The sequence below is a fragment of the Mytilus galloprovincialis genome, chromosome 2, assembly GCF_965363235.1.
Source record: "Mytilus galloprovincialis chromosome 2, xbMytGall1.hap1.1, whole genome shotgun sequence".
Classification (NCBI taxonomy): Eukaryota; Metazoa; Mollusca; class Bivalvia; order Mytilida; family Mytilidae; genus Mytilus; species Mytilus galloprovincialis.
Window position 1 is genome coordinate 66090078 of NC_134839.1, and position 21164 is coordinate 66111241.

The 21164-nt window shown below is 30.5% G+C and overlaps 1 protein-coding gene and 1 long non-coding RNA gene across 2 annotated transcripts; one reads left to right on the forward strand and one right to left on the reverse strand.

Moving 5' to 3' along the window:
- The first annotated feature begins 4646 nt into the window (after nucleotides 1–4646).
- LOC143064157 (uncharacterized) lies at nucleotides 4647–8841 on the forward strand. Its single transcript, XR_012975193.1, has 3 exons — nucleotides 4647–4803; nucleotides 5481–5623; nucleotides 8420–8841. It is a non-coding gene; the product is annotated as an uncharacterized LOC143064157 (long non-coding RNA).
- A 4512-nt stretch (nucleotides 8842–13353) lies between these two features.
- On the reverse strand, nucleotides 13354–19784 carry LOC143064158 (uncharacterized). The gene is made up of 3 exons (XM_076236778.1): nucleotides 19628–19784; nucleotides 15632–16631; nucleotides 13354–14284 (listed from the first exon to the last, which is right to left on the reverse strand). Exons 1-3 carry the CDS (start codon nucleotides 19680–19682, stop codon nucleotides 13420–13422), a joined length of 1920 nt encoding a protein of 639 aa, XP_076092893.1. The 5' UTR covers nucleotides 19683–19784; the 3' UTR covers nucleotides 13354–13419.
- Between the last annotated feature and the right edge of the window lie 1380 nt (nucleotides 19785–21164).

The following is a 21164-nucleotide window of genomic DNA, read 5'->3' on the forward strand; positions in this document are numbered from 1 at the left end:
TTAAATAAAGGCAACAGTAAAACTGTTACAAAATTAACGCTTACATGAACTTATCATTTCGAAAATGTTGCTTGACCCTATTGATAGTTGAAAGTGTGAACAACCTGTTCAGTCTATTGTATTCAATCACATGGTTTAACCGACTAATTCTATTTGAAGTGATGATGCAATGGCGGAATTTAAATGCGGTTGCAAATAGTCTACCGACCTATTAGATTCTAATATACTGGTCACAATGCTATATCCTATCCACCTTGATAATATCGAAATAGACAAAAAATATCATTACTTAAAAGAAACATTCATTCAAACAATCCAATCCAATACAGCTCCAAATTACAATGAATATTCAAATGGTAAAACAAATAATCCAAACAAATTAAAATGTACAAATGCTGATGTCCAGAGCTTTGAAGATACCAACTGAGGTAGCCTCAGACTATAAATTGGACCACTTCAGATACAACGAAAATCAAAAATCTTGTCAAACAGAAAATGTATTTATTATTTATTGGTGCAAAATAAAAATCCGTATCGCTTGTTATAAATTCAATTCTTCAATGAGTAATAAAAAAAAATTGTTAAGAACACAAATAAATAAGATGTAAATGTATTTTGACGTTAGAAATGTGTATATATCTTCTCTATATTTATAAATTTAGATCGTTTAGTTGGAGGACTGGAAAGCAGATATTTATAAGGGGACATTTTAAAGATTTATAGATATAAGAAGATGGTGCATGAGTTCGAATGAGACAACTTTCCATCAAAGTAATTATTTGTTTAAAGTAAACCATTATAGATCAAAATAGGGCCTTAAACACGGAGCCTTGGCTCACAACGAACACCATGCTATATAGGAACAAAAACATTACTAGTGTTAAACCATTCAAACAGGAAAACCAACGGTCTAATTTGTATAAAAAAGGAGATTCAAAAGTACAGGTCAGATTTTGTCGAATCAATCTGAACGAGGACAGTATGATTCATCTTTGTCACAAGTTAGTTTCATTGTTATTAATAAAGAAAGTCTTACATGTGTGCGTTGCGATCATATCGGATATGTATTATTTCGATGCGTTCATTATAAAATTTGCTAAATGTTATATATGTGAACAATCATTTTGATACTTAGCTATTTGATTACGACATTGTTTATTAAACCCTTATTTAATAAGCTTTGCTTCCAAAACCAATTGAGAAATATGTAAGATGTTACTAAAAACAATTTGAATTTAAGCAATGGTCTTAAAACTACTTATTTACATACAAAACTACTAAGAAGTAAAATCACAAAAATACTGAACTCCGAGGAAAATTCAAAACAGAAAGTCCCTTATCAAATGGTAAAATCAGATGATAAAACACACCAAACGAATGAATAACAACTGTCATATTTCTGACTCGGTATTGGCATTTTCAAATTTTGATAATGGTGGATTGAACCTGGTTTTATCGCACTTAACTTCTCACGTGTATGACAGTTTCATCAAATTCTGTCATATTTACAAAGATGCGTGATTGAAGCAGTCATAATAGGTGAAATTGTCAAAATATTGGAACAGCAGTCTAATATTTTAAATACTAATAAGTACTAATATTGATATAACAAAAACACCGCTATGATATTTTAAAAGTATCGCATTGATATAAGAAATAATAGCCTTTGTTTATTTATGAAACTATATAAGAAAAACACAGCACTTCAAATTTTACACGGACATAAACTTTAGCTTCTAACTAACTTCTAAATGTATATTTAGACTCAATTGTTGTTTATATTTGAACAATACGTTTTAAAGTTAGTATTTTCTTAATTTTTCGTTGCCAAAAACAACAGCATCCGCATGGAATGTCTGCATATTTAAAATTGATATTAGACAATACCGCTATGTGATGTAAGAAATGTTTTTATCGATACTCTTCTTCCATAGACTGAATAATAAAACTTTTCATTTACGCCAATATTACAGGTGAATACGCATGATACAGATTAATACAGGTATTAATAAAAAAAAATTAAAAAAGGTTAAAAAAAACATTTTTGATAAAGTTCTTTTTAGTCAAAACATATTTCTCAGAAATAAGTCATCATAATACCATAAGTAAACCTTTTCAGTCAGTTTTTGAGATTATACTTTCTGCTGGTTTACCCAATGGTTGCGATTGTTCAAAGTTTTGATAATTATTTTGTGTTCCATCAGTTGTTATTCTGCCTTTACAAGTTATTCTACCTCTGCAAGTTTTTTTGGGACACCTAAATGACTTTTAACAATTTTTCAGAACATCTGAATTGACAATGTCCATATTGATACATGTACATCTAAAATGTGAACACTATATAGATCTAAACCTAAGTGACTTTCAGTTTTGTATTTAGAAATGAGTATGATTGAACTGAATCAATTATCCAGGGGTAATACTCTGAGACTACTATTATTGTATTCTCAGTAATACTGTCTAAACAAATATTTATAATCACGATAGTGCGATGATTATTTCTTTTTCTGTTATATTTAAACTGTATTACCTGTAAACTGGCTCAAATGAACCCCTAATCCTAAATTTGATGAATAAAAAATATTGTGGTCTAGCAGATGACAAAAACAAAATTAAATCTGAATCCAGATTTTCCTCATACCTTATAGTGTTAAAGTTTTGAAAATAATAATCAGTAAAAAAAAATAAGTTGAAGTTAAATGGTTGTTCCCTCAGCTTACGACACGGCAGTAAAGCGCTATTTCGTATTTATAAGATATTGTATATTATGAAATACATATCAATAAAAATAGGCGAGGTGTACGTGTCTGTGAGGTAGTAACTTAAAGCAACAAAGGATGTTAGAGGATAAAAAGGCAGCAGAAGTATACCGGCGTTCAAATACAGTATACACCAATAGACACGTGTCTATACTTATGAATAAATTCAATTGATATCAAATAAATGTAATGCGGACATATTGTTAATTACAATGAAAACTCATAGAAACGTCTATCAAAACATCGTTTTCCTCGTTTACATTCATAGATGAAGTGGACAGTCATGGGTCTGTTATTCATTCATTTTGCTGTCATACTGTTTTTTCCTATTGTTTTGTCATAAAAATCATGTCGTTGCTTTCTTGTTGAACTTATTTCACATTTTGTCATGTTGACGCCTTTTATAACTTTCTATACAATATGGGGTTGTTGTTGAGAAAGGTCGTACAGCATTATAGTGGTTCACATTCATTTCCGTTGATTTCTGGTTAATAGTTGCCTCATTGGAAATCTCTTTTTTTTAAAACCTTATGTACCAGATGTCCATTGGCAAACTCATGGACACATTCCTTATATCATTGTTTGGAACCTTCTGTCAAACTTGGGGCAACAGACCTATCAATTGATTCAATTGTTTTTCATGTTTCATATATAGGTTGAATAGAGAGCACGGATGGTTATTTTTTGCCAAGGGTCAATTGTTTTTTATTTGATATATTTTCATTAAAGAGTATTCTTCATAATTTTATTAGATCTTTGGATATTGTTTTTATGGATACAAATATTGATTTTTGTATTATTGAATTAAAACGCAACAACATTTTATTGTTATAAAATTGAGAATGCAAATGGGGAATGTGTCCAAGAGACAACAACCCAACCGAAGATCAGAAAACAACACCCCAAGGCCACCGATGGGTCTTCAACACAGCGAGATAATATACATGTACATTCAAGGTCATAAATATTTCGATACCTATACTTTGGTATTACACAAGGTCATTTTTCTTCGACTGCTAATAACGTATAACAGAAAAACTATCGGATTTTGAATGTGCGCTGATTGATGGTTTAGTCTTAAATATATCATCTGGAATACTTAGTACATGTGCTCTACTTTTTATTAGTTGTTATTGCCTTCATTTTAGCTATAGCCTTCAGGAACTGCAAGAACTCTCAGATCTGTATATTATGATTTTGATAAGTTTTTCTTTCTTTTTGTGCTTTTTATCAATCTGATGATTTAAGCCTTTTTCAACACTGATTCTAATGTTTGTTCTTACCGTGTACTGTTTCACTACAGTCCCAGGTTAAAGGAGAGTTAGGGACCAGCAAACATGTTTAACCCAGCAACATTCTGTATATTCCTGTCCCAAGTTAAGAACAAAGGCAACAGTATTATACCTCTGTTCTAGCCTGTTATTTATTGATTGTCATATGCTTTTTACAGTTTGATTTATGCAATTTTAATGACATTTTCAGCTTAAATATACCATATACGTTGAGGGTATTTTTGATCATTTTCCAGTCAAAACAGAGAAAGACCTCGGTTATTTAGTAAATCATTCTTTTAACTGAATCAAGAATGAATTATATATTATAATAAAACATTATTTGAATATAACTAGATATTTACGAACATAAGTTTCGGATCAAAGTACATCCTTTTATAACAAATAGATTAGTGACAATGTTAATTTATGGTAATACATATTATACTAATTTTATTTGTATATATATATCAAGGATGTAAGATAATCAGGAAAAAGGAAATTATTTAAGTTTATTTCTTAGTATAATTTGATGAAACAGCAAATAAAGAAGTATATTAAAATAATATGAAAATTCTTGTACCAATTGTTTTAGGAATAGCTGCTTCAGTTTTGATTACTATAGCAGCATGTATTCCAGGCTGGATGGTAAAAGAATACAAAAACTCGGGATACCATGTTTATATAGGATTGTTTTATGGATTAACCTGTGCAGATTCTTGTAAAGTCAACCAGTTCAGTGAAATATACCATTACAAAAAGGGAATTGACCTGTAAGTGATAAAAGCTTGTCTATGAAATAGATATTTTCAAAATTTTAACTTTTGAAACAATGTCATTTTACTAGTTAGAGAAACTGTATGCAAAAATCGCTGTTTACAGACTCTTTATATATTTTCTGTTGCACACGTACTATACAATTTGTTTAAACTTATAAAAAATCATCTTGCATACACGTTGTAATCAAAGTCATTAACTGTAACGGATCTTTGATTCTGTATATTTTGAGTTATTGTTTAGATGCTGGTAGATTTCTCTTTTGATGTACAAGTTTAAATCATGACTTTGTTGCATGCATGCTTTAACATTATATTAAATAAGAAGATGTTGTATGGGTGACAATGAGACAATTCTCCATCAAATCCACAATGTATAAAAAGTTAACGATTATAGGTCATAGTACGGCCTTCAACACAGAGCCTTGGCTCACGCCGAATAGTAAGCTGTAAAGGGCCCATACATGACTAGTGTAAAACCAACGGTCTTTGCAATATATATATATATAAAAAAAGAAAACAAGAAACGAGAAACAAGAAACATATATAAACCACACCAACAAACGACAGACACTGAACAATTGGGTGTTTGTTTAATTGTTAGACAAAAAGCATGCTTTTCTAACTGAGTTTTATTTGATTTTATTCCTGTTTTTCTAAATTGATAATTTCAGTTTTTGGATGTTGGAGTTTCATGTAGAAGTGTTGCTAAGTATAATTATATCAGTTATAAGCGTGATCGTACTGATTCTAGATGCAAGACACAATTGGCCACATAAGCGTCTTGTTACTGCTATAATCATGTTTGTGATCGCGGGTACGTATCAAATTTCTTAGTGAATACATAATATATAAACATATGTTACTAAATACAAATGGGTAACTAATATGTTTTGACCACACAAGTATCTTCGGGTGACATGCACTATATTAATTGCAGGTAGTATGAGTATAAAGCCGGGAACTAATCTTACCCTTTCGAACTTGCAAGTTAATATTGTTCAAACTCATGCATTATCAACAAAAACCCAACCGATAATTTGCAAAACACTTTTGATAACTAGGCCAAGTATGATTTTTACCTGCGTCACCAAAAACGAAAGCAGGTCTAGTGTCCGTTCCTCTCCGTCCGTCCGTTCGTCCGTCCAAAATACTTTTTATAAAACAATTTCGTCAACATTTAGTTTCTGTTAAAGGGGGTGCTTATATATTTGGTCTGGAGCTTGATAATGTTTAGTTGTAGCGTGTAAACACATTTGACACCGACCATACCGCCATTTCCTGCTTGCTGATTGTTTGAAATTTCACAACACTCACAGTACGTCAATGACAATTTTTATTAAACTTTTCGTGGCTTCTTTTTTATGGAATTAATTTTTATTGTGTCATCATCTTGATAATTTTGAGTAGTAGTGAGTAAGCAATATGTATATCTGTCGTGCCGCGAATTCATGTTTTACTATTGTCAAGGTTACAACACTCATTATATATAGAACATTTTTAATACATGCTTATTCGGACGGGAACTATTTTATATTTGTTCTGTAGCCTTTTCATTGCTTCTATGGATAGAAAGATTTCAAGTTTGGTTTAGATGTTGAAAATGATGAGTTGAAACGTACAAGCAATTTATACATCAGCGGTGCATCAACTTCCCTTCCTATTTGCCAATAATATAAATAGTCATGCTACACCAATCAATTACATGCAGTGGAGTATACCAACAAGGAATCAAGATGATATACGATACCATTAGGTCAGCTGTAACTATGATGGCCTTCGGAAAGAGGCAGAACTAAACAATGATCAGAAATAAACAAGGATTTTTTTAGATTTTAGCGCGTCAAATTAGTGACGAAGCTTAGATTTGAGGTGAAACCAAATGACACATATTTGAGTTCCGTGACGTCAAATCAAATGTCTTCCTCATTGAAGGGAAACCGATTTCAATATACAAAGGATCACATATATGTGAAGGTAATGAGGTCACGGGACTGTATATGGATTTATCGCTTACACATATAGACATCAAGTGCACAAACATGTCTTTTTAATTTTTACAGAAATGCTTTAATTCAAAGAACAAAATCAGATCCTAATTGATTTCATTCAACTCTGAAATATTTGTTGTTTTTTTTATTCAATGCTGGTTGTACTGTTTTAATCTTGGTTTTCGAGACTAAATAAAAATATGATCTTAAGATCATTGCGGTATCAAAATTGAAGTTAAATATTCAGTTATGAACTATTGATAATGATTAAAAATCACATTACAGTATGCACATAACACTGCAAATATTTCTGAAATTATTTGTGAAACTTTATGAAAATTGAACACGTGAGCTCAAAATATTTTGTTTTTGAAAATATGATTAATAGAATGTATATAAATTATAAATACAAATGTCATATACTGTATATAAAGATCAATGTCAGCTTTAAAGCGTCAAAATAGGGATATTGTTTTATCTATATAAAATAAGGAGATGTGGTATGATTGTCAATGAGACAACTATCCACAAAAGGTCAAAAGATATGGATGTAAGCAATTGTAGGAAGCCTTCCGACCTTCTACAATGAGAAAAACCCATACCGTATAGTCCACTATATAAGACACGACAAGACAAATATCAAATTGAATTCAATTTAGAAACTTAACGGCCTAATTTTGAACAAAATAGTTTACGATTAAACGGCTTATTTCTGTCATATTTGCTTTTTGTAAATTATTTTGTTCAAAAAGGTAAAACATCCTCCCCCTAATAGAACGGTTAGAATTTTTACCTGATGTTTAATAGGTGTTGAAACAAAGCACAGTGAGAATGCAACAGCTTTTTATCATCAAGCCTCAGTTTCTACATACTTTCTGATACATATGTGGTTGATATATTAACAAAAAGATTTAAAACATTTAAAGGTAAATAGATTTCAGCAAATTTTTGTTCAGTTTGTTCTTATGATGGCTATGTAAGAAGTCGAAAATATGTAAATAAGATTTTATAAATTCTGTGTGTTTTCCTGGATTTGCCTTTATCAGAAAGGCCCAAACCAAATTATTTGAAAGCCTTTCATGTTTAACACATAGTAATAGTTAAAGTAAGGTAGGAAAATTATTTTCTTATCTGAACTTTTTAATAAAATAATAAAATTAACTTTTAATCATATTCACTAATTCAGCTGGAGTACCCTTGACTGTTGTCTAAAGCGTTTTTGTAATCGTAAATGCCTTCAGACAGTCTGAAATGAATGAATTTGGAAAACAAATAGGCATATGGTACTTTTGGTTATATGGTCAAAACGCGCAGAAAATATAAATGTGTTAAAAAATCAAAAACATTCGGAAAAAATCATGAAACCGTACAATGTAAACTGTAGTATAGTTTAATTATACAAAATCATCTACAGTAACACTTACAAGAAATTTCCATAGGTTATATGAATTATATATTAAATCTCATAACATATTTCAAGGATGTTGTGAATGTTTTAAAATACGCGAGCAATTTTATTTTTTTTATAAATTTTGTAAAAGATAATATCTTTATTTTTTAGTGCTCTGAAACAGTTTAGTTATTTACATCACAGATATTTGTACTATAATTTTTATTTACAGGTGTATTAGTATTGATTGGCTGTGGCAGAATTATGTATGCTACAATATCATCAAACTATCGCATGAAGACAATGAAACAAAAATCTGATTTCTCATTTTCCTTTTCCTTTTCATTAGTTCCCGCCATTTTAGGGGGAATATTACTAATGATGGCTGCCTTTACCGTATGCATCATCAGAAAGAGAAACAACAACGAAGATGAAAAAGAAAAAGTTGTCTTTAACGACATTTGGGAGACAAAAGTTGATTATGTACCACGAAAATCACAGGGCAGTTTGTCATATGATACAAAATCCAGCCAGGCAGTGTAATAATTAGCTGTAAAATTTACTTTCATTGTCTCATTAAACACGTTGGTGATTTAAAATGTGCACCATATTTTTGTAGTTATTTTGAATGGAAAGAAAAAATATTTTCTAATCCTTCCTAAATTCCATCTTTAACGAGTAAATCATAGAAAAAACTGACACATAACAAAATGATGTTGTATATGAGCTGATAGACAAAAAACTTTCAGCCAATCAGAAGACGGGTTACATTAAATATTGAATAATAAAGACAAGCACAATACACAGTTTTAATTCGGCCATTTTTACGTTGCATTTGCCGTAGGTATGTAAAAAAATTGTATTACAATTCTTGCAATAAAGTCATTTACTACCCAAAAGAACTTTCTGAACTTTAGACTTTTTTGAGTTTATATGTGCTTCGTGTCTTGAAAGTACATTTTGACAGTATGAACGGTAATTCGTCCATTTTAAACAAGTATTTTATCGGACACTACATCTTATGCTTAGAATTTGAATAGTCTACTTACTACGGTAAAATAAGTATATATATTATATGTATGTGGTGATGCAACTATGTACGTGTAAATAGTTTACTATGGTAAAATAAGTATATATATTACATGTATGTGGTGATGCAACTATGTACGTGTAAATAGTTTACTATGGTAAAATAAGTATATATATTACATGTATGTGGTGATGCAAATATGTACGTGTAAATAGTTTACTATGGTAAAATAGGTATATATATTACATGTATGTGGTGATGCAACTATGTACGTGTAAATAGTTTACTATGGTAAAATAAGTATATATATTACATGTATGTGGTGATGCAACTATGAACGTGTAAATAGTTTACTATGGTAAAATAGGTATATATATTACATGTATGTGGTGATGCAACTATGTACGTGTAAATAGTTTACTATGGTAAAATAAGTATATATATTACATGTATGTGGTGATGCAACTATGTACGTGTAAATAGTTTACTATGTTGAAATAGATATATTATGTATTGAACCTGTAGATTTTGAATAGTTTAACCATGTTAATATAAGTATAGTATGTCAAGACCATAATGTTTTGAACCTGTAGATTTTGAATATTTTATTTTAAACAAGTATGATACTATGGCAAGCCGTTGTGGAATTTATTCCCTATTTATTAATATTAATAAATCATTTATTAATATTAAATATTATTTTTTAATATTAATAAATCGAATATTTAATAATAATAAATATTTTTTAATATAAAAAAATAGTCATTTTTTAATATTAATAAATAGGTTTTATTTTCTAATATTAAAAAATCATTTTTTAATATTAATAAATGATTTTTTAATATTAAATATTCATTTATTAATACTAAAAAATCAGCGTATTATTTAATATTAAAAATTCGATTTATTAATATTAAAAAATCAGCGTATTATTTAATATTAAAAATTCGATTTATTAATATTAAAAAATGATTTTGAATAGTTTAACCATGTTAATATAAGTATAGTATGTCAAGACCATAATGTTTTGAACCTGTAGATTTTGAATATTTTATTTTAAACAAGTATGATACTATGGCAAACCGTTGTGGAATTTATTCCCTATTTATCAATATTAATAAATCATTTATTAATATTAAATATTATTTTTTAATATTAATAAATCGAATATTTAATATTAATAAATGTTTTTTAATATAAAAAAATAGTCATTTTTTAATATTTATAAATAGGTTTTATTTTCTAATATTAAAAAATCATTTTTTTAATATTAATAAATCGAATATTTAATTTTAATAAATGTTTTTTAATATAAAAAAATAGTCATTTTTTAATATTTATAAATAGGTTTTTTTTCTAATATTAGAAAATCATTTTTTAATATTAATAAATGATTTTTTAATATTAAATATTCATTTATTAATATTAAAAAATCAGCGTATTATTTAATATTAAAAATTCGATTTATTAATATTAAAAAATGAATTTTTAATATTAAAAAATCATTTATTAATATTAATAAATGATTTTTTAATATTAATAAATAGGGAATAAATTCCACAACGGCTTGCCATATGGTTCTGATTTATATAAGCACAAACAATTTGTTGTGGGAAAACCACATCCGGAACACTCGAGACCAAAGGTTCGGAAAGCAAAAACATATATAATAGTTATATAATAGTTGTGAACATACAATATATATCTTTATTCTCATAAAGCCAATGCATTACATCAGTACAGAGATAACAACAATATAAAAGGGTCTAAAATAACGTCAAAAACAGTCTTGGTCAACTTTTACCTTTGGGAATTGCACATTTCTTATTTAGTTATATTACATAGTTTAGTATAAACTGTTAACTGTATATCATGCCGGATTTGCCGAAACATTTTAGTAACATAATCCACTCTTGTATTTAGAAGTGGTACAGAGCTATTTAGGGTTTTAAAGAGTGTCTTGAAATGGCAATAACCGCCTTGTTTAGTGTGGCTTTCGTGTTTGCCGGGATTAACAAACTAATTGTAACTGTATTGTTTGTCGTCTTTGATACCGATTTTAGTCAGATAATAAATTCTTCAAAACTTGACTGATTTTTTTTTCTTTTCTCTGGGTACTTTTTTGATTCCACTGAATGTTTTAGTTGTATGAGATTTGTTATTATTTTGTGATGCCAAACCATGGTCCCAAGTTATGATAGGGTTGAACGCTCACATACATGTTTAGCCCGGCAAAACTCCTCTACTTCCACTTCTACCCCTACAATATCGAATTCCTAATACAAATTGAAGATCTTTTCTTAGAGGGTACCTAACAACAAAGACATAGATAAAATATACAAAAATAAATAGTACAAATTTTCAATAAGTATAATATAATTGTGTTTTGGAATTTGAGATAAAATCAATGAGCTATTTGTAATGTGATCGTATCATTGTTTTGAAGGATGGAATTTGGAAACTGTTGGAATTTGTGGAATTAGTTTTTCATGTTATATATTGTGTACCATTTCTATTCGCGAATATTTTCTACTGTCAGGGTGGTTGTTTCATGCAAGTGGATTAGACAACCTCCTTTGAACTTTTTCATTTCTGTCTAAGTCTTGTTGTAAGTAAGGCTCCAAAACTGAGCAAGCATACTTAGTGATGGTCTTACTATGAAGTTGTATGACTTCACCTTAATGAATGGTGAGCTAATGTTCATTCTGCTCATTTGAAACTTAAGAGTTCTAATAGCTGTCTTTCATATATTATTTTTATGTACATCCCATTTAAGGTTAGAGCTGATGGCTGTCTTCAGATATTTTGCTGTTGTGGTGATCACTAAAGAGTGATTGTGCAATGTGCAGATAAATGACATTTATTTAATATTTCTGCTAATTATCAACCAACAATGGGTTAGGGAAATCGAAATATATTTTTCAGTTGTAATGTACCCTAAAGAATGATTATGCAATTTTTGAAATTTATATTTCTGGTGACTGAAGATTTTATTGCCGAATAAAATTATGTGCCATCTGCAAATAAACGCACGGTAAGACCGGTTGGAATGCATTTTATGTAGTACATTCAAAGACTTGGTCCAAGAAATGACCCCTTGGAAACCCTTGACCCGTCATGATGAAGTTTGTTTATGATAAGAAAATGGGGAACTTTATCAAATGCTCTTGAATAATCCATGACCGATATGTCGGTTTGTTTACCATTTTATCTTAATGTGCCTTCCAAAGTCAGGAGCCAGAATTTCTGCGGCTGAACTTGTGTGCTTTCGGTCATATTTGTTTTTTGTTCATTATTTTCTTTTAAATCAGGCCGTTGGTTTACATCTTTTGTGGATAGTTGTATTAATGGCATTCATAGCTCATCTGCTTTTAAAAAAAAAATAGTTCATAGATTAAACTTTTGGTTCAATGTGTTCTCTGGTGTAGATGTCAAAGATATCAGAATTTTCTCTTAAACTTATTTACAGCTTTTCAAGACTCTGGTCAGTTTAAAGCCTGGAATATTATAGAACAATGTCGATGACGATATGCAAATCTTTAATTTTTTTATTTTCCTGTGTTGTTGGGTTGCTGTTGTGTCAGTGTTTATTCCACATTCCTTTTATTCGTTTGTGCTTGATGTTTTATTTCAATCTAGTAGATGCATTCTGTTGCTTCCTGTTACTGTAAAGAAGAAACTAATTTGTAAACAGGTCGTAGTGTACCCAACCAACCAAGAGATATCGATATAAAGTTGGTGTATACTAAAATTGCGTTAGACCTCTGATCGATTTGGACAACTTGGTATTGACTCTTGTTGACGTTTGACTGGTTGAGAACATGATTAAGATAGGTATGTTTGCATGTTAGATGCAACTTGTATCTTTCTTGTATGTCGTTTTGCTAAAATTACTATTTATAGTAGGTTTTCATTTCGTAAGAGTACAAGTATTTTGTATGGTGGACTATTTCGTCTGAATGTTTCAGTCTTGACAAATTTTTAACGCATTATATCTTTTGTTATAAATTTACATCCTTATCACAATTGAAACAATGTATATACTTGGAAGTAATATCGACAAAAACAATCAAATGAAGGTCGACAAGGAAATTTTGTTCAACAAGATCTCTGGTTCTCTTGGTTTTAACATCATAAACTTTCACAATTGTTTATTAGATAATTATAGACTAACAAAAAACAAATAACCTAATGTTTAATTATTACAATGCTGTTCTTAATGATCCGGATGCTGCTCTCGGTAGTGCCACAAACGAGGGTGCACGTGAAGCTGGCTCACGACGTTTCAACTTATCAACGGCATTGTTTCCAATCATTTCTAGTTCTGTAATGTCTTGGTCAGTTTCACTTTCACTTTTACTGCCTGGTGCACTTAGATCGTCACTGAACACTTCATCGGGAAAGTTAAAAGTTTCCATTGGCTTTTTTGTTTCATTTCCTGCTTGAACACTGTCTAATAAGTTATTATCTTGCTTTGTTGTTTTTATAAATGTTCTATCTTGGGAGTCACTCGGTAATTGATTATGTGCAAATGTTCGCAGAGGTAAAACATCATATTCTGGGTTTTTGTACAGGTTTGTTCTTGATAACCCCTGTATTTCGTCTATTGAATTCTGTCTTCTTGTTTTTACTGGTAAGCTTTCTCTTAGAGGAAGAACATCGTAGTGGGAAGCTGATGTGTCATGCGCAACATTTTGAATCTTATGACCTTTCCCGGGAAGTGGTGGAGTGTTAGCTGTATCATAATTTTGTTCATTTTCTACTATGGTTGTGAAATAACTTCTGTCTTTACCTATTGGGCTAAAATTTGATTCCATTTCTACTGTTGTTTGATTTTTATCTGAATTTTGTTCTGCAATTTGATTTTCTTCTCTCAATTCTATTTCTTCAAAACAATTTCCATGGTTTTCAAGTTTTGTTTTGAAAGCAGACGGCAGTTTTGAATCACGAGATTGAAATTGGTATGCCAACGCGTTCATATTTTCTTTCATAAAAGCAGGATTGGAAGAATTTTTGGGACGTTTTTGAACACCATCTATGTTCTCTGCTTTTTTCCTTCTTTTATTCCTAAAAAAATGTAATTGTTATATACTTATATAATCACTTTGGTTGAATTAATAATGTTTTTACTAAACAAAAAACTGGATAAATATTGCAGGTTGTTCGCTTGTAGCTTACAGATATCGTTGTAATATTTTTACGGGCAATATAAAAGGCACATATAATAATACCAATGATACAACATCATCAAAACGCGCGACTTGACGTTATCAGAACAATATTGTCTTTTTTTTTATTTAGTTGACATCAATACTGTTAGATTTTTAATTTTTTTGAACGAAATTATATAATTATTCACCAAGTATGCTTGTTACATTGTTACTTCAAGAAACCAAGCTTTTCTTGGTGTATCCTGTAATATTCCACTGATTAACCAGGTTAGTGGTCAGCTGCTGGTATATATGTATGAACACATTTCGTGAAATACAATTGTACAACATTTTTTAATCTATTCAATCGTCTATACTTCCTTTTAGTGACTTCAGTAATGGATTTAATTTCATTGTTCTGTTTTCGTTATATCTTTTTATGTATTCTTGAAAAATATTGTTAGATTTTAATGGAACTTAACAACTTGATATTACCGTAAGATTAAGTAACAAAAATATTGCATATGATGATGGTATCTTTTGTCACTAAGCGTTTTTTTCCAATATATTAGGTAATGAAAAGTTAAAATTAGCATTTTTTTGCGTGTTCAACTTTTAAATATTTAATGTCATTTCTGTTTTTTTTTTGTAATTATGATTGATTGATTGATTGATTGATTGATTGATTGATTGATTGATTGCTTAAATTTGTAAAATATAAATGAAAGTTAACTGTCGTTTGATCAAAAGATTTAAGAAAACTGTAAATCGAGGAAATGTTTTACTACGCCAAACAATTCTGATTGTATTATATTAGTCGTTTATCATATTCAGAAAGATTTTATTATACCATGTCCTGTTATTGGTGTATATTTGATATGATATCTCTATTTGTGATACATTAACTTTTATTTAGTGCTTTTTTTTTTGGCTTTATTTGTTATTCTCATAGGATTTTGTCTAATGCTTAGTCCGTTTCTGTGTGTGTTACATTTTAATGTTGTGTCGTTGTTCTCCTCTTATATTCAATGCGTTTCCTTCCGTTTTAGTTTGTTATCCCGATTTTGTTTTTTGTCCATGAATTTATGAGTTTTGAACAGCGGTATACTACTGTTGCCTTTATTTATTACATTTGTTGTGATCACCTATTTTCTGCTTTGGTTATCTTTTGGTAGTGATATATGTGAGTGTACAAGTTGATTTTTTCATGAAGTAGTGGTGAGGTCGTCTTAACACTATTATTATTATTCTAATTATAACAAACCTGTGAAGGCATACAACACTAATTAAAACTGCCACTAGTATAATAAAAGCGCTTGGTATTATAAAAGCGAGATGAAGAAGTAGAGTATCATCTTCTGTCTCTGTTTCTTTGTTTTTGCTGACATTGCTTATTTTTGCTGTTGTGATATTTGAAAAGGAAACAGTCTGTGATATGTCTGATGGTCTAATTGTTGTGACTGTTGATGTGACAACATCCAAGGTACTATTTGTGAAGCTATCCTCGGTTGAATGAACATTTTCTACAGTATAATTAGATGTTTTTTCAGTTACGGCATTGTCTGTATATAAGGACTTTGTGGTTTCATTTTCAACAATAGTAGATGGTTCTATCGAATAAGGCGTCACACTAATATAAGTTGTCGGTATCTTGGTTACGTCCGTTTTACCTCGCGTGTATGTTGTCGGTCTCTTTGTTGTTACCGCTTCGCTGCGACTATAAGATGTCGGTTTTTCCGTTGCGATCGTTTCACTGCGACTATATGTTGTCTGTTTCTCCGTAACGTCCGTACTGTGAATATATGTTGTTTGTTTCTCAGTTACGTCCGTTTCACTGTAGAATTCTGTAGTTAAATCTGGTGTTGTGCTCTGTGTTTTTATTGATGTTAAAATCGATGATAGAATTGGCGAAGTAGTAAAACTCCGTTTTGTTGTGGATGAAGAAGTTTTGAGTGTTGAGCTGATTTCATTGTTAGCTGATGTCTCTACGTCTGTTGTAACGGTAGACGTGGTTTCGTCCACAGATAAGTAAGGTTGTGTAGCTGATGATGAAAGATCATTTTCTGATACCTCAACACTAGTACTATCTTTCGTAATATTGTTAATGTTCTGACCCGAAAACAGCTTGGATTGAATTGTTGTGTTAATAATGGCTTTATGTTGTTCTGTTGAATGATATTTGTTAGTGACGATTTTTGTTGAAGTACTATGGCCATCTACGTCACCAGATCCCATTTCTCCGATAGTCGGTGTAATAGTTGCAGCTAAAATAAAGGGGAAACAATAAGCTTACAATAAAACATCAAAGACTATTGACTTTTTTTATTCACCTCATCAGTCGTATATTTGATAGCCAATGATATATAAGAACCGAAATAGAACCGAATATTGCCACTTAAAGTAATAGAGGATGTCACCCCAGTTCGCACATTGCCACTACGCGGCAGCCATTCGGAATTTTTGAAACACTAAATGCACATATTTGCATGACTTATGTTAATTCTAAATAAGTTGGGAGCATTTTTTTTACTTTTTAATATTTTTGTTGATTCCATGGTTACGGCGGCCATTTTGGAATTTCAAAAGTCAAATGCCACATCTAAATATGCTAGTCACATTTGTGTAAAGTTTCATAAAATTTCGAGAATTATGAAATTTAAAAAAAAAACATTTTTTTATGTTTCCATGGTAACGGTACCAGGATTTACAAGACATATACCACAATCTGACATGACAGACAACATTACATTGACGGATTACTTTATTTGATCTATCATTTTATGTAAGGAAATGCTACTTAATAGTTTTCCCATAAGGGTTCAATTGTCAACTTTTCACCAGTTTCCATGGTAATGGCTGTCATTTTGAAAATTGGACATCTTTTGATGACAAGTAACATTTCATTAAGCTTCATTTCATTTGGAACACTTTTCGATTTTTCTCGCAATTTTGCTGTTTCCTTGGCAATGGTACTAACCATTTTGAAAATTCTAAAGTCAGGTGCAAAACTACAAATTAACTGTGGGTACAATTATGGTATAGTTCCATCAAAATTGATCCCTGAGAACTAAGCTGGACAAAACATGTGGAATCAGAATAAGAAAAGAAAAAGAATCGTACATAACCAGTATAACACCTCAACTCCGTTTGTGGTGACATAATAAACGATAATAACTGTCCCATCCTAGATTTATATATTTCAGAATTACACGAGAAATTAAACGCTATATAATTTACGAAAAGGGACGATTTTCGAATCTTATTGTTATTTTTTCCTTTTTTTCCCCAACCGGTGGTGTTCCTTTGGCACCATCTTTGGTACAATCTGTCGATACCTACATTTTGACATTGCACAATGTCATGTTGTTCTCCGACTATTAAAAACGTCTTTACACTAAATCCAATTAGATGTTGAATTTCTACTGATTGATATTTTAGTCTAAGATACATATGTTTAGTTGTTATTGAGTTTGAACTAGCTGACGGGTAATCTCAGAATTGTATATTTTGGTTTTAGGGGGATCTATTAATTCACAGCCACGTCTGGTCTTTGTTGATGTTTGTTGGTTTTTTTCCTTTTTTTTTTTAAATGTTTTAGTATGGACGAATCGACAAAAAAATAATTGAACAATATACATAATGAGCACTGTCGGAAAAGTCAACTTTTTTTTAACAAAGTAACTTTCTAAATTAATATGCTTAAAAATGCATTTAATTGAACCCTTTTTTTTCTTTATTATTTTACATAATATCGCCGGAATGCCATGCGATAACGTTACGGAAAGGCATGTAATATTTTTTTCATATCAGCCCGCTAAACACCATTTCGGAAAAATATAGAATTCACGTAATTGCAATGCTGTTATCATACTGTAAAACTTATATGTTATTTGCTATAAGTATATGATAAACGTTGATTTGTCCTTGCTGTAGTCTATCCTTCAGATGGGTCAGTCTGTTGTCTATGTTGCGGGACCGTTTAACTTGCGTTTTCCCCTGTGGTGTACTGGATGAGTCGAATTTCTGTTTCAGCCTGTGTATTCTGAAGCTTCTATATGCGGTTAGGACGAACCTTGTATAAGGACATACGATACACTTTTGATCCCATATTAATATTTTGCTAACAATTTGCATATAGGCTACTTTTTTGTCTGATTAAATCAAATATGGAATTAAAAAAATATAGTATTACCTTCATGTGCTACTTGTTGAGTGAAATGAGGTTGAAATTTTATATAATTGCTCAAAATTCAGATTTATGGGCGTATTTTTCCATTCGACAGATATACATAACTTTTTTTTGTTTTAAATGATAAACACAAGCTGTTTTTATTAAATTATTTGTACATTCTGTTTTATATAAATGTCCTTTAATTTTGTGCAATTTCTCTTTTCAAATAACTCATATTTATCAAATGTTCATGCATGTACGAGTCTGGAGGCCAATACAACAAACCTTGAATCTATACCAGTGTCAATACAGAAGCAGCCAGTTAATAAAACTATACTAATATAAAAACATACAGGAATAAATTTACTGTCAAATTTTAGAAAGACACCTTATTATTACTAAACCAACAACCCAATAATTATCAAAAATAAAGAGATGGCTAGATGAGAATACCTTATTTTAAAAAGTTGGATAAATGGGAAGACACCCCTTCAAACATGTTAATCGCCGTAAAATTTTGTATTTCAGGAACCTGTAATTCAGTTGTTATCGTGTGTTGCTGTATATCATATTTGTTTTTCAATAATTTTGTTATACATAAATTAGGCCGTTAGTTTTCTCGTATGAATTATTTTACAATTGTCATTTTTGGGTCTGCTATATGGTTTCGGGGTTGACCAATGTTGAAGGCAGTGCGGTAACTTATATAGTCTCTTACATCGACGTCATTTGGCCCTTACTGCTCCTTATTGGAGGGGTGTATAATTGGAAATCATACCACACCTTATTGCTTTTATATCAACGTAGACCACCCAAAAGAATAGACATTTAAAGACATAAATGAGGAAGATTTCACAGTTTTGTCCATTTTCTTACTCAATGGCAATTGGGTTTCGGTTATTCATGTCAATAAGCAATCTGATTTTAACTTCTAGATAAGGATACTGTACTAAAATAAGCAGTAAAAGGGCAATATTGAATACAAATAGGAAGTAGATGATACAAGAAACTTTCCTAGCAAAAGAACTAAGATGGATGCATATTAAGAAGCAAGCGCCTATTTTCTAAACTAGAACATTGCTCTCTTACCATTGCTTGTCTGTGAAAACATAATGAAAACTATTGCGATCATATATGCGGCCATATTTGTCTATTCTAATTACTTCCTAATAAAATTTCATCATGTTTGGAGTGACATTAATCCCATAAGGACGTGTTTACAGTGTAATTATAAAAGGAAACTGACTTCCGATGTTGTATACTGGTACGATTACGCAGTGTCGGAAACTCCTTTCACATATTTTCATAACCTTTTATACATGGTCTCTAAGTTGAAGTTTATAAGATGTTTGATTAAGTATTTTGATTTCAAACATTTATTTTTTTGTTTAAATGTCGAATAAGAAATACAAAAAAATCGGATAATTGATCTGAAAAAGAAATCAGAGCAAGCTGAATAGAATTCTGATTGCATGATACCAGGAAATCCGTGTTAATTCAAGGTCAAATCTATTAATTCTGGTATTTTGTAGGTAACAGTCACGTTTTTATCTTGACAAATCATAAAAAAAATCTGAAACAAGTTTTTTCGTAATCTCAAGCTCAAGAAGCCAATATATAAATGCCTAAATCTTACGGTTTCAATTCGTGTTTTTTCATAAGTTTTCCGGTACAAATATTAGCAAATCGCACACAGGCACTTGTCCCGGAAACAAATTATGTATATACATATATTTATTAAGTATATAAGTATTTTTTGTAGATAAGTGCCTGTGAAATCACATCAAGAGGAGAAATCATGTTTTTCTAGGAGATTCTTTAACTTAGTAAAAAACAAACAGCGTTTCAATGTCTCCCGATGCAGTTGTTTTATCTGTCTAAGAGCAATAACTCAGAAAAATAGCTTTGGTTCTTTTGATGTTTTTTTATTAATATATATGCAATTGTTCGGCACTGTTCGAAAATCTTGCAGTAATCATTCCATAAAAATCCGACAAAAAGGTATATGTATGAGAGTGCTTATGATGCAATGTTAAACATACATTAATGTCAGAGGGACATTACTTCTGTACTTCTAAAACAATTGCGTTGAATTCCGAAATTATCCGTGACATTACTGATACTAGCAGAACACATCTTTGATTAAGATATCATAACCATCCTATAAAAAAGTAGGTTGGAGCGTGCTTACAATGCGATTTTCCATATATATATATTATTGCCAAGGTGCATAGCTCCTGTAAACATTATTGTTTGGCTATGATTAGCGATCTTATCCGAGACATTATTGATATTGTTACGGTATTTACAGTTTATGAGTATTATAATATTTCTACAGTTAAATATTCTTCGGTTTCTCTCGGAATTTACCCATTTGATCTTCTCATTGTTGAAACGACATCGAAATTCGTAATATGTTCCTTATGTCGTATATACAATCCCCTTTCATTTTCTCGAATGTAACCTACAGAATTATACTATTTACCGGGTTTGTAATAACATTAGTAACAGGACGGGTGCCACATGTGGAGCAGGATCAGCCGTCACCCTTTCGGAGAACCTGAGATCACCCCTACTTCTTGGTGAGGTTCGTTTTGCTTAAGTCTTTAATTGTCTATGTTGTGTC